Source organism: Gracilinanus agilis, chromosome 2 (assembly GCF_016433145.1).
Source record: "Gracilinanus agilis isolate LMUSP501 chromosome 2, AgileGrace, whole genome shotgun sequence".
NCBI lineage: Eukaryota > Metazoa > Chordata > Mammalia > Didelphimorphia > Didelphidae > Gracilinanus > Gracilinanus agilis.
In genome coordinates this window covers 137,353,576-137,368,841 of record NC_058131.1, presented here as the reverse complement: position 1 = coordinate 137,368,841, position 15,266 = coordinate 137,353,576, and the positions used below count along the sequence as shown (strand labels likewise).

Here is a 15,266-nt window from a genome sequence, read left to right as displayed (position 1 = left end):
AAATATAAAAATTCTTATGTACTTATTTAAAATAAGCTAATCCCACCACACTGAATTCCAGTGCTTCAGTGGAGAGAGCTCTGGAGTTGGAGTTAGGGCTCATATCTTTACTTACTCACTGTATGACCACACTCAAAGTACAAAGGCTTTTTGGGTCTCATTTTCTTCATCTGAAGTCTCATCTAGGTGTCATCATCTATCAATGATCTTGTTTTTTCTCATATGCTCTACATTCCAACCAAATTGGCCTCCTTGCTGCTTCCTATCTCCAGTGTTCCACCTCCTGTTGCCTATCCTTTATGCCTGAAATGTTTTCCCTCTTCCCTTCTACTTTTTGGAATTCTCAGCCTCCTTCAGGGCTCAACTCTACATTCTACATTTTGCCTTTTATAATCACCCCAACTTGGCTGTAGTTTCTGACCTTTCTTCCCCAGTGAAATTGTATTTACAGGTTATATTGCACTACGTACATGTACAAGTTATTTCCCTCTAGTAGAAAGTAAGCTCCTTGAGGGCTGGGATGGTTTTATTTTTGTTTTTGTATCCTCAGTCTTCATATATGTTAGGTGCTTGATAAATGCATATTTAATTGAATCTTGTAAAATGATTCTTTGAAATGTTTAAATAGCCAACCTAGATTTAAAAAAAAAAAAAAACCCTTACCTTCTTCTAACTTAGACTTGATACTAAGTATGGGTTCCAAGGCAGAACAGTGGTAAGGGCTAGGCAATTAAGATTAAGAAACTTGCTCAGGGTCACAGAGCTAGGAAATATCTGAGTCCAGATTTGAACCCAGGACCTCTCATCTCTAGGCCTGTTGCTCTATCTACTGAGCGATGTAGCTGTCCCCAAACTAACTTTTAAAGACATTGTTTTATGTATTCAGTAAAACTTTCCTGGCTTGAAGAGCCATCTGAAGATTAATTTTCAAATGTTTTCATGCAAGGTAAGTAATCTCTGCTTTGTGCTTAGTTACAATTATTATTGTATTATTATTCCTGATATTCTTGATGTATATATTATTATTCCTAAAGAAGAGTTGCCAGTTTTCTACATTTATTGCCATTAATGCACATAATGATAATAGAAGGGTTCTTAGAATTCCTACCATGAAGGACATTTGTAGTTTTGTCTGTGGATATTTAAAAAAAAGATTATTTATACTGTCCATCTAAAAAAATTAAGTAGAGACATTAAATATGTAGCTAGGGTCATTGATCATTGCTCTGCTTTATCATTTTCCAAAATTGAATTTTTATTAAGTGAGTATACTCATAATAGTTTTTAAATGAATGAGAAAGGCCAAAGACTTGTGGATTGCATATAAGCCTCACATTTCTATATGACAAACATTGTCTTTGTGAAAGGAATATGTTGGTGTTGGACATGACAAGCTTCATATAATACAATGAACTCTGAAAATGAAATAAATTATACTTTATAGACGGGAAAAGACTGATTATTTTGGGAATTATCCCTGAATCATTTCCCTATATTCAGTCTATTGATGAGTCAGAGCTAAGATCAAAATTAGTAAAAGCACAAGAAAGAATAACAGTGAGAAAAAGATGATGTAGGAATGAAACAACACTTTACAGAAATTAAACAAGTAATTGAAAATCTAAAATACAAAATGGACCAGATATATAACATAAGCACTGATTATAATAATTTTGTCACCAAATTTGTGTATAGCTTATTGCCACAACAAGGATACCAAGAGAGCCTAAAAGTCTTCTTGCGAGTAGGAATTGTTTCATTCTTTGCATTTTTATCCTGAATGCCTAGCATTATCTTTTGAGGTGCTTAGTAAAAGTTTTTTGATCGTTTGTCACCAGAAATCTGACTCACTTGCCAAATAGAGAGACATAGTAACCAAAAGCAACACTAACTTAGAATGTAAACTCATTTGTTAAATTGTTCAAGGAACAATTATTATGAGCAGAACCCCCATTAAGCAAAGAGATACAGTGAAAGATAAAACTAAAGAAATTTTTTTAGGACATCCATCTAAGCAAACTCATTCCATAAGTATTCAAGGATAAAAATAAAAGAGCAGAAAACAAAAAAAATGGAAAGAATTTGCAAAAATCATTATGATAAACTATTTTGTCCAAGTGTAGGGAAACCACACTTGGACCTTAACTTCATAGACCCATTTCCAGTCAATGCCAGTCAGAAACCTTCATTAAACAGTGTGTGCCAGGCACTTTATAGGTACTGGAAATACAAAGAAAGGCAAAAAAAAAAGTCTCTGCCTGCAAGGAACTCATCTTCAAATGGAGAAAACATGGAAATAATTAAGTACATTAAAAGCTACATATAGAATAGGGGGAAGTTAATTTCAAAGGAAGGCCCTACCAGCAAGGCGAACTTGGAACGTGTAACTTGGGTTGAATTTTGAAGCAAGGCAAGGAAACTAATAGGTTGAAGGTGAGGAGGTAGAGCATTTTAGGTATTGGAACAACCAATGCAAAGTCAAGTAGTTTCGTGTGAGAAACTACAAGTAGCCAGGGCAGCTTAATTCTAAAGTGTCTGGAGAGAAGAGTTGGAGACAAAGATAGGAAAGAACCAGGTTATGGAGAACTTGATGTATCCAAGGATTTTTTGTTTGATCCTAAAGATGACAGTGAGCTGCCAGACTAGACTGAGCAAAGGGTAACATGATTGGACTTGCGCCTTAGGAAAAATCACTTTGGCATCTTAAAGGATAATGAATTAGAGTGAGCAGAGACTTGATGGAGAGAGACCACTTAGAAGGCTAAGTGAGAGGTAATAAGAGACCGGTGGTGTTTAATAAGGTGGGGGCTATAATAAGTGGATAGAAGGGTACATATAAAATATATTGTGATGATAGAAAGGTCAAGATTTGGCTTTGGATTAAATGTATGGTTCTAGTGTGAGTGTAGAGTCCAGAATGTCACCAGCATAAGCCTGAGTGATTTGGAAGACGTGGTGTCTTCAACCAGAAGAGGGAGAGTTTTGGAGAAAATGATGTGCTTATAGATGAAATGGAATTATACTAAAGAAAACAGACAAGAAAAGCATTTGATTTGGACCAAGTATTCAGAGGGGTGATTCATACTCCAGGCAGTACAACTGTGTGGGGGTTGATGGATTGATATATATAATAATATCTGAAGTAGGGGAAAAATTCAAAGACATGAAAACCTCTCTAACCTTATTAATAATGAAAAAGGCTCATTTGAGAATATCAATCACTATCGACTTATATGACTATATATATTATTATATGACCTTTATAATTTTCAGATTTTAGAATAACTAAAAGGATTATATTCTTTCATTAAAAAAAGCAGATAGTACTCTCATTAGGCTGCTTATTGCCACAATTATATGGTATTTAATAGACAAAAACTTGCATTTAATGAACATTGTAAAGATTTTTTTCTATTGGTTTTTATTCTTCAGATTTGTCAAAACATTTAGTACAAAATTACAGTGATGTAGAAGAACTTATGGATGCAGGGAATATAAATCGAACCACTGCTGCAACGGGAATGAATGATGTTAGCAGCAGGTCTCATGCCATTTTTACCATCAACTTCACTCAGGTAAAGAGAACTAAGAGCTCTTCAATCAGCAAATGCATTTCCTGAATGCCTAATGTCTAGTTCTTGATAAGCAACATATGAGAACTAATTATTATTGCAAGAGGCAGGCAAAGGTGAATGAATTTTTTTTTAATTAAGAATGAAGTATTGATAGTTACAGTTTCTCAGGTATTGTTGCAGTTAGAGTAGCTTGAAGTGTCTTGATGTATACCCTTAAGAAGTTCTTAGCAGACTTCAGTTCTATACTAGACCTAAAAACTTGTTCACATGCTTAATTAAGCAAAAGTTTTTATTCTTGTAAACTCTGTGGGAGATAATAGATTTTGAGTCAAGTCAGCTGGAAACCAAGGTGAATAATTGTATCAAGGTCCATTATCACTCCATGGCTTTCCCCCAACAAACTTGATTATGATTATTAGAATGATAGGAAAAGAGAAATGAACATTTATGAGTACTAACAGAAAAATTCATTGTAATCAAAAGTCATGTTGAATATATATGGAAGTTATTACAATTAAAATTCAGTTTAATACTTAGACCAACAAAGCAGATTCATACTTGAAGGAGCTCCTAGAATTTCTTAGGAATAGATGTCTTCCATTCATTTAGATCAGTGATGAGCAAACTTTTTAAAGAGGAGGCCAAAGGAAAGGAAATGTTCATCTGTCAGTCTATTTCTAAGGCAACTCTTTCAAAGTTTGATTGTATTATATTATAATGGGGGGATCACCAGGGATGTTAACTATTATTATTGAAATGTAATCTGAATGGTTTGTGGGTTCACACTGGGTTGAAGGAGAGTCAGGAATGACAGACAGACAGCACCAACCAGGATAGGGAGACCAGGGTTTACTGCTAAGCTGTTAATTGTCACAGGAATGGCAGTTAGGCCCAACGGTCACTCAGCCCTCCTAGGCTAGGGTCTATGGAACCAGCAGGCAAGAGGTAAAAGTTTATAACAGTTTAATTGAGGGGAACAAAAATAAAGGATGGGAATAAGGGATTCTATACTTACAACCGAAGGGCAAACCACAGGGGCAGGGAAGGATATAACTACACTATCCTATTGACCTAAGCCAGGCAGGGCCCAAAGGAAGCAGTACTGAAGTCACAGGGAAAGCTCCTCCAAACCTGGTTCCAGCCAGGTTTGGTCAGCTCAGCTAAAGGGCCTGAGGGTGGCTTTCAGTTGGGGTCTCACAGTAATCCAAGGATGGTCACAGGATGCCAGGAGCCAACTCCACCAGGACAGGTGATCCAAGGTACCCAGGTAGGGGGAGAGTTTGCAATGCTGTCCACCAGATCACAAACCACTTCCCTACGTGGTGCTGCTCTGCAGGTCTGCTGTCCACTGCTGAAAGCCTCCACCTCTCAGGATCCCAGGGAATCAGGATGCAGTTTTTCCCTAATTCCAAGATCTCCCAGGGTTAGTAACAGTTATGTCCTGTAGGAAAATATAAATGAGGTAATGGGGTCACCAGGGATATTACAATAAACTAAGTGGTTTGTGGGAACACACTCTAAGATTTATGAGAGACTGGATCAGGGTGAAGATACCAAAGTTTTACTGGATCTCCACAGGAATGGCAGTTGATCTTAACTGTCACTCAGCTTCCACTAGACCAGAGTATAGTAACAGGCTAACAAGGTAAAAGGGACTTAACAGCTTTAATTATGTTAGACTAAAAGGTGGGAAAGGATTTCTATACTTAAAATCTAAGGGATAAAACCACAGGGCAATGGGAGGACTTATTCTACTCTTATCTAAGTGATCTAAACTAACAGGGTCCAAGGAGCTATAAATGGAGTCTCTGGGTTTCTGCCTCAAACCTGAAACCTGCCAGGCTTGAGTACAGCTAAGACTTTGTGGCTTTGGGATTCTCACTGCAATCCACTGATGATCTCTGGATGCCAGGAGTCAAGATGATCTCAGATACCAAGTAGAGAGGGTTCTGCTTGAAGCACTGTCCTCCAGTTTTCAAACTTCTCCTCCTCTCTTGGCCCTGTAGATTTTTCCTTTTCTTAGATGCCACACCACACAGGATCCCAGGGGAAAACAGGAAGCAGGGTGTCCTTTGCTCTGAGGTCTCCCAGGCTGGCAACAGTTTTGCCCACCACTAATGGAGTCCACACTCAGAGCACAGACAGACTTCCTCCTCCTTCATTCCAACCTGGAATTCCTAGCTCCAGCTCCTTCCTGCTAGGTACTTCCTAATCAATATATAATCAATACCTAATAACCAGCTAATCTAGTCTTACTCATAACAGTCCCCAACCACTTTGGAGTTTCTCTCAGAGTCCAAGCCCCACTTCCTGCTCCTTCATTCCATCTTGGAATCCTCCAGCCCTTCCTGCTAGGTCCAACACTAATACTAAATTAATCTTCCTCACAACAGTATTTTACTCATTGTATTAGTCAGATTAGGAATAATGTTGCAGGGCTGGATAGAACATTTCATGGGGCCACATCTGGCCCGTGGGCCGTAGTTTGCCCATCACTGGTCTAGATAATATCTCAGCTCTGCCATAGCAGATGGTCTTTATGAAGTGATGTGCCAATATACTCATCACCTGAGTTCATGCTAGTCCTTTGCTGACAGGCGTACAGTTTATCCACAGAGCCAGCCTCAAATGTCTTTTTAGGTAAACGTGGATAAGATCTGCCAATTCTCCACTAGCATAACTTCTTAAGAACAAAGGCTAGTCTCCACACTGAGGCATCCAGTATAGACTTTAATGGAGGATAGATCAGATGTTTTTCAAAAGTCCAAAGTATTTGGAGAGAAAAACTATGATCCAACATGTAAACGTTTATAAGTATATTTTAATGGAAAGACTTTTGGACTTGGAATCAGCAGAGAACTGGGTTCAAATCTCATCTCTGACATTAACTGTTAGCTTCAATTTTTCATCTGAAAAATATTAATAATTTTAAAATTAATAATGCCTATTGAAACTGTATAGTATTGTTGTGAGGATCAGGTGAGATAGAATACATAAAATACCTGGAAGACCTTAAGAACCTTCATAAGGTCAATTAAATTGAAATAATCAGTGGAAAAATCTAACCTCTGCTCTGTAGCAAAAGACTGTTTTTTTATAAATCAGATGCATCTTCTAGTTTAGGGGGAAAAATGCTTAGTTACATATAGTAGTACATTTGTTTTCCTTGTTCTTGGGGAAGCTGAGACTGGTCAATCACTTGAGTTTGGGAAATTTGAGCTAAAGCTGATCAGTGTCCAAACTAAGCCTGGCACCAATTTGGTGAGCTCTTGATAGCAGAGGTCCACAAAGCTGCCTAAGGAGCATTGATAGTAGCCCAGGTAAGAAAAGATGGAGTGGGTCAAAGCTCCTTTGCTGATCAGCAGAGGGGTCTTGTCTATGAGTTACCACTATACTTTCAACATGTTCAAGATAAGAAGACCCAGTATTAAAAAAATTCCTTGAATACTTCATAGTTCAGAGGAAATGAAAAATTCTCTTCTGTACAGTTAAAGTCAATGACATTTTTGTCATCTGAGGTCTTCAGTTCCTCATTCTTTGATTTGATATACTTTGTGATGTGTTTACTTCTATCTATTCAGTGCCTAATTTTATTTCTGGTTTCAAATAGTCAGAAATTCTTTCCCCTTGTCTTTGAACTTTATTGATTTTATTTCTCTTATTATTTCTTTTAAAGAAAGAATGTTCAGGTACAAGTTGAAATTTGTGGTCATTTCCAACTCTGAGATTATACAGTACTATGATTAGTTTCTTTACAAACTATTTTAGGAACTAGGAAAATTGATTTTTACCAGGTGCCTTGGAAACAAAATTATTTTCAGAATTAGAAATATCAGTAACATTTCTTTTTGTTTATTTAGACTTAAAAATTAGATGAAAACTTATATAGGAAAGAAGACTTGGGTAAATCTCTGAGGTAAAGCAAATGTTCTCTAGAAATCTTATAAAACTCAGAAATTAATTTCCTCCTGACTGGTATGTATCTTCACCTGGACGTCCTACTGCCATTTCATGGGAGGCTGCATTGTATGTTGGAAAGATCCTTGATTCTGTGGTCAAGAGAACCTGGTTTCAAATTATGCTTCTTATTATTATTACCTGATGGCCTTAGGCAAGGGATGTCACTATCATGATTCCCAGTTTTTCTTTTATGAAAATGAATGGATCACTTTAGAAGACAGCTTCCAGAGTCTCTTGTAGAGCCTTTGAGCTTAAGTCTATGATTCCTAAATCTGAACAGAAGTATCAAGTGGACAGCTTCAATATGAATGTTTAATCCGTGTATAACATGCAATTTAGTAATTTTAAAAAATATTTAAAGTTGTCAGATTGTAAAAAGTTGTTGTATTTGGGATTATAAAGAGAAGCTGTTTCTTGGATAACTATTATTATTGTTCACATGTCTTGTCTCCTCTACTACACTGAAGTTCCTTTAAATCTCAAACAATTTCTCATTCATCTCTGAACCCTTTACATAAATCTATGAACCCTGCACAGATCCTCAAAAAATGTTTGCTGAATGCAAGAATAAAATTTTTTTCTCCTTGAATAGGTTTTAAGGATGTGATGTATTTTGAAACACAACTTCTGATTTTTTAGGTAATAAATATAAAAGGTACTTATATGATTGCTGAGTCAGAGCTCTTTCCGAATAACATTTTTCCTTCTTTGAGAGGCCAGCAGGACATCCAGGTGTAGATGCACATCAGCCTAGAGGAAATTCATTCATATAGCTTTAATTTTTTAGGGTTTCTAGATACTAATATATTTATTTTGGGAATCTACAAAGGTTTTTCTTCTTATTTGAGTTTTAACCTATCTTTTAAGTCTAAATGAACAAGAAACAAATGGTTTCCAATTCTGATTTCCATTTTGAAGGACCTTGGTTAAAAAACGAAACAAAACATTTCCCCTGATTTCTTACATCATGTGTGGAGAAACTTATTACAGAGTTGGATAATCTCAGACTTGGAATTGTCCTCAAAGGCTGCATCTGTTCCAGCCTATAACCGAACAAACAACCTGTATAAAGTTTTAATAACAAGAAATATTTAGTTGGATGAATGATTACTGTTGTTTTTCCTCAGTAAAGGAAATAATACCATACCAATTAGGTTGAGGTATATTGGTTGTATAAAACTTGAAGTTTCATGATCACCACGAAGGGCTATAAAACAAAAAAGCAAATAGCAAATAAAATTTCCAGGCCATACCCTGAGAAACCACAGTGAAGAGTGTAAAATAATTAAAATTTGTTTCCTAAACAGCATCAGAGACTCATGTACCTTTTCATTTTTGTTTGTGTATTTTACTCCAGGCAAAATTTGATTCAGAAATGCCATGTGAAACTGTGAGCAAGATCCACTTGGTTGATTTGGCGGGGAGTGAGAGAGCAGATGCCACTGGCGCTACTGGGGTTAGATTGAAGGAAGGAGGGAACATTAACAAATCCCTAGTTACTCTGGGAAATGTCATTTCTGCCTTAGGTAAGTGGCAGTGTTGTTCTTAGCTTCCTTCTATAACTCTTGTACATTGTAATAATGTAGAAAACAATCGTTTAGTGTTTTTGCTGCATAGTAATAGCTTAAAGCTCTTTTGAACTAAAATTAAGGAAAAAAATACTTCATAAGACTATTTTTTTCCCCACAGCTGATTTATCTCAGGATGCCGCATACCCTTTTGTAAAGAAGAAGCAAGTATTTGTGCCTTACAGGGACTCTGTTTTGACTTGGTTGCTAAAAGATAGCCTTGGAGGAAACTCTAAAACTATCATGATTGCCAGTAAGATTTTAAATTTTTTCTCTAACATATGTTGTACCTTGTGTGAAACAGTTATATATATTTAGACTTAATGTTCCTTGATAGGAATTCACACTATTTGCACCTTTTTCATTTAATAGTTTTTTTCTGTCTTAAAGCATATCAGCTAATATGGCTTGTATACTATGTGTATTAACCATCCAAATATTATTAAACCATTGAAACTATACCTGATACTTGATTATGAAAAAAAAGTAATGGCGTGGGGAGTAAAATCTAAGTCTTATTTTTGCTTAAAAGAGGGGTGGGGGGGCATCTGGGTAGCTCAGTGGATTGAGAGTCAGGCCTAGAGATGGGAGGTCCTAGGTTCAAATCCGACCTCAGACACTTCCCAGCTGTGTGACCCTGGGCAAGTCACTTAACCCCCAATGCCCACCCTTAACACTCTTCCACCTAGGAGCCAATACACAGAAGTTAAGGGTTTAAAAAAAATGTAAAAAAAAAAAAGAGGGGTGGGGGATTTTTTTCCCTTTTGGGGGGTTATAACAAGAATAAATATGAATTTACATAATGCTTTATAACATACAAGGAAAAATGGGCCATAGGAATGAAAAATTGATTTTCTTTTATATATTAAAATATGGTCAATATTAAAATTAAAAATCAGCAAAATTTTAACAAATAAACTTGATTCAAATAAATTATCTCCAAAGTTACCTATGATCTCCTAAAATCCAAGACTAGTGGTCCTTTTTTTTTCCAGTTACCATCCTTCTTGGTCTTTCTGAAGTCTTTGATCCTGTGGAGTGCTTCTTCACCTGCATTCTCTCTTCTTTATGTTTCTGTGACTGATCTGTCCTCCTTATCCCCCTACATTTTTCCCTGTTCCATCTTAGTCTCTGTAGTATCTTCGTCAATTTTATCCCTGCTTACTCTCTATCCCCTAAGCCTATCTCTTGGGGCCTTTGCTCTTCTCTATTGTCACAAGGTATGATCTCAATGAGTTCAGTGATTATTCACATTTGTGTAAGGATTTAGTTTACAAACACTTTCATTATTACCACAACTGTTTGAGGTAGGTGGCACAAATGTTAATATTCTTATTTTACATATGATGAAGCCAAGGCTCATTGAGGTTTAGGAGACTTGTTGTTGGGCAAATGGCTGGTAAAGAAGAGAGGATATTCTTTAATCTAGACAATCTGACCCCCAAATACAGTGCCCTTTTCATTCATGGTGCCTATAGTTGTGAAAACATAAATCTTGATATTTGCTATAAAGTGCTGAGTGAAAATTCTAATTCATTTACTAATACTGTTTATCTTTGTATATTTTAAAAATACAATTTCAAAGGTAAAAAAATGTTTAAAATTGTCAGGATTTTAAAAAATGTATATTTTGTTTTGCTTAAAATTTGGAAGTACAGGGCGTAGTATCATCAAATTTTAGAGCATGGCAAATGTGTTTTCCTTAATTTTATAGATGTGGAAATAGTTCCAGAGAAATTGAGATTTGATGAGGCTCACATCTAGGTGATGGGCAGAATTAGCACATCAGGATGAGATTTCTGAGTCAGTTCAGTACTCTTTTCATGGCCCCCACATTTATGTTCTAAAAAAATGAAGGATATCCTTGAATTCAGTATTCGAAAGATAAAAATATATGTTGTCATCATCCATTTTTGTAGCTTTGTATACACCATGGGCCACAGGAATAAAAAAAGTGGATTTTCTTTATTAAAATATGGTCAATATTGAAATTAAAAACAAACAACATTTTAATAAGTAAAACTTGACTTAAAAATTCTCTCAAAAGTTTTCAGTAATCTCCTAAAATCCAAATCCAGTGATTGATGAAAGGGAAGATATTTTTTCATTTTTCTTGATAGTATTATGAATAAATCAGTAAATATTGAATGAAGTTTCATTCTATTTTCTTCATTATTTGATTATTCATCTATCAGAGATTGATGATGCTTAGTTTAATGTAGACTTTGAAAAATCAACTGCTTTTTAACAAAGCTGTCTTAGACTAAGAACTTCATTTATAAGATTAATAGAGCAGGAGATGACCAAATCTTCCTTAGCACCTACTTCTATTTTAAACCCCTCATTGCCAGAAAATTCTTAGCAAAACCTAATTACCTTATGTTGCAGTCTGAGTCCCCCCCCTTTTTTTTTTGTCTTATTCTTAATGAATTTTCTAGGTTTTCTTCTTGGAACATTAGCAATTCCTTCTTTTATGAGTAGAATCTTTTTACTTTAGAGTATTTGCAATGCTCTAAGCACTATGATAGACTCTTTACTCATGAGTTAAACTTAATTACTATCATAGAATGTTTTTATTTTATATACCAAAATGAAACATTGATACCATTGTTAATTTAACAAAACTTACATAAGTTCACCCTACTACTCAAACTGTAATTAGAATAGAGTGAAAGGGACTTTATTCCCTTGGCACTAATTTAGATGCAATTGAGAAGACTTGTACTTTATCAAGAAGTAGAAACTGGATTTACTTTACATACCTATTTGGCAAGACTAATTAGTTAGAATAAAAATATACCAGATAGTATGCTTCCTGCATCCTGCCATGTTTTCTGGTGAATTGCTTCCTGGTCTACTCATTCTCTTTTCCCTTCTCTAGCAGTGGCGTCACTAGCAATAGTCTGTGTTATTCACATGGGGGCTGGTAAATTAAGGGCTTTGCTTCCTCTTCATGAAATGATAACCTAAATTCTCTTCTCATCTAGGAAGTTAATATCTTGAGGCTTAAAGTATCTCTTGGATCTCTTTCCCTTGCTTTCTTTATATAACTAGCAATCTTGGCAATCAAGAAGTAACTTTATATATAAACAAGCATATTTATATATGTTAGAATAAATTGGTTATTTTTTTGTATTATTCAGTCATTTCAGTTGTGTTGTGAATACATACCCTTCTACAAATGATAGAATCTTATAAAACACTCTACCTTTAGGACTAGCCATTGGAAACATTCAAGTTTTGGCTCTTTATTCATTTAGTGCTTTACATTTCTTTTTATAACGTTTTACCAAAGAAACTCCTGGAATTTGTTTATTCCTTTGTTTTTAGTTTTAATTTTTCTTTTGCAGAGTTTTGCAGAAGCTTCTGGAAATTGTATGTTTTTTGTAGTAATTCTTAGGACAGTCATACCTATTCTCTTTAGTATTTTGTAAATAATTATGATTTAACTATATGAATGAGGAAAACAAAAATATATTTTCTTTTGTGTTTGATGGAAAAGCAGAGCAAGAAGACCCTGTATCTGCATGGAATCCACACTCCTTGGTTGAGAAACTGTCCTTCAACTCTCATTCTTTTAATCTCATGTTTTTCCCTTGGGTCATATTCCAAATTGGAGTTTTTTATTGAAGAATATAATGATAATGCTTTTCTATTCATTTAGGAAAAACAACCCACTAGATCCTTTTTCTATGGGAATTAATTTCAGATACAAAAATATTTTGATCACTAAATGTTTAATTGTAGAATCAAGTCAAGCTAACTGGAATATAATTTAGTAGTGAACACTCTCCTTATAAATCTTAGCTAATTTTTATTCATTACTAGTGCAGTGAATATTTATCCAAAATATCTATCCAACAACCTGACATTAATCTGACTTTTAGATTATGAACCAAGTTTGTATTAAATTAAACTCACACTGCTGGATAAATAATTTTGGAATTCATTCTTCACAGCTATTTCACCTGCCGATGTCAATTATGGAGAAACCCTAAGTACTCTTCGATATGCAAATAGAGCCAAAAACATCATCAACAAGCCTACCATTAATGAGGATCCTAACGTCAAACTCATTCGTGAGCTCCGAGCTGAAATAGCCAGACTGAAAACTCTGCTTGCCCAAGGGAATCAGGTTAGGTTTCTCTGAGATTTTATGAATAATTTTCTTTGAGTAATAGCATCTATTTCTGGATCTTAATGAGATAATTATCTCACTTATTATATTGATTTGAGTAAATAAGTTCTAACTGAAGTCATGAATGAATAAACTGATTTTCCCCCCACTCTCCTTACATCAATTTCCATTTGGCTTTTGTAAAATAATTTTATCTGTTAAAGTTGATATAATTGATAATGTAATAGATATCAAGTTTTCATAGGATGATTCAGCAAAATACAGCAGACTTGATTCATAGTTAAGTATTTTGGTCATTAGTTTAATATTTCATTATTTTCAAGTTATAAAAGTTTTAAGATAAGGAAAAGTTTGTAAAATGTCATTATGAAGTATTTGTTTCATGTTTTAAAACATAATATGACTTCCTGGAGCATTGTGATAATTGTGTATTAAATACATACATTTTAACGGAAACTGTCTTATTCCCACTTCCTGGTGGTGCTCACGTAATTCAGCTCTTTGGATGAACTTACTAAGACAAACTTACCTAATGTAGAATTTGACTCGATAGCTTCCACTAGTAGTCTGTAGCATAAGAATATGAATCTATTATGCTAGAGATGAAAACTATGCTTAGTTACATTATAAAGCCACTTTTGCAGGAAATCTATAGTAAAATTTTTTGAAAGTTGAATATTATAACAATGAGAAATAAAACTTCTCTTTTGCTCTACATTTTTAGGCACCTAAAGATACCATGCCTTTTTCTTCCCACAAACATAATTTTTCAAATATTTTATTATTTTTTTCAATTACATGTAAAAAATTTACCATATTAAAAATTTTTGAGTTCTAAATTCTATCTCCTTTTTTCCTTCTCCCTCTTGGAGAAGACAAGCATTTGATATATGTCATACGTGTATAATCATGTGAGTCTTGCAAAGCTTATTTCCATATTAGTCATGTTGTGAAAGGAAATACAGACCAAAAGAAAAAAAAAGAACAAGAAAAGTGAAGAAAGTTCTAAAAAAGCATACATCAATCTGCATTCAGACAATTATTAGTTCTTTTTCTGGAAGAAGATAACATTTTTTTATCATGAGTCCTTTAGAATTGTCTTAAGTCATTGTATTGCTGAGAATAGTTAAGTTATTCATAGTTGATCATAGTACAATATTGCTATTATTGTGCACAATATTCTTTTCTTCTTACTTTTCTTTGCATCAATTCATGTAAGTCTTTTCCAAGTTTTTCTGAAAAAGCATCCTTTTTACGATTTCTCACAGCACAGTATTCCATCACAATCCTGTACCATAACTTTTTCAACCATTCTCCATTTGAGGGATATCCCCTAAATTTCTAATTCTTTGCCACTAAAAAGAGAGCTGCTATAAATATTTTTGTTCATTTTCCTTAAAAAAAACAAACCTCAACAAACAAAATCTTTTGGCATAGAGACATAGTAGTGGTTTTGCTAGGTCAAAGAGTATGCACAATTTTATAGCCTTTTGGGCATAGTTCGTAATTGCTTTCCAGAATGAATGGTTCAACTTACCAATAGACAATTAAGGTCCCAATTTTCTCACATCCACTCTAAAATTTATCATTTCGCTTTTCCGTCTTATTAGTCAATATGATACAGATTTTACATGTGCAAGCATATACAACATTTGTCTATATTAGTCTTTTTGTGGAAGAATCTTGAATGAAAGAAAAAAAGAAAAAAAAAGGGACATAGTATGCTATGGTTTTTGTTCAGATTTCATCCATACTTTGGAGGCAGATGGCATTTTTTCATTATGAGTCTTTGGAATTGTCTTGGATTATTGTATTGCTGAGAAGAACTAGGTTATTCAAACTTTTTTATCAAACAATATTGCTTTTACTCTCTATAATCTCCTGGTTCTGCTTACTTCACTTTTCATCAGTTCATGTTCAGATTCAACAATTCACCAGTTCAGGTTTTTCTGAAAGCATCCTGCTAAACATTTCTTATAGCACAATTAGTATTTCATCACCATCGTATACTATAACTTGTTCAGC

General features: G+C 34.6%; 1 protein-coding gene across 1 annotated transcript in view; it reads left to right on the top strand.

The window, feature by feature from the left end:
• KIF16B (kinesin family member 16B) overlaps positions 1-15,266 on the top strand; it is a 222,028-nt gene that overhangs the window by 47,646 nt on the left and 159,116 nt on the right. The window contains exons 7-10 of the mRNA XM_044663419.1: positions 3,433-3,575; positions 8,893-9,061; positions 9,225-9,356; positions 13,063-13,238. Coding sequence (XP_044519354.1) covers positions 3,433-3,575; positions 8,893-9,061; positions 9,225-9,356; positions 13,063-13,238 — 620 coding nt within the window. The remainder of the gene's footprint in view (positions 1-3,432; positions 3,576-8,892; positions 9,062-9,224; positions 9,357-13,062; positions 13,239-15,266) is intronic.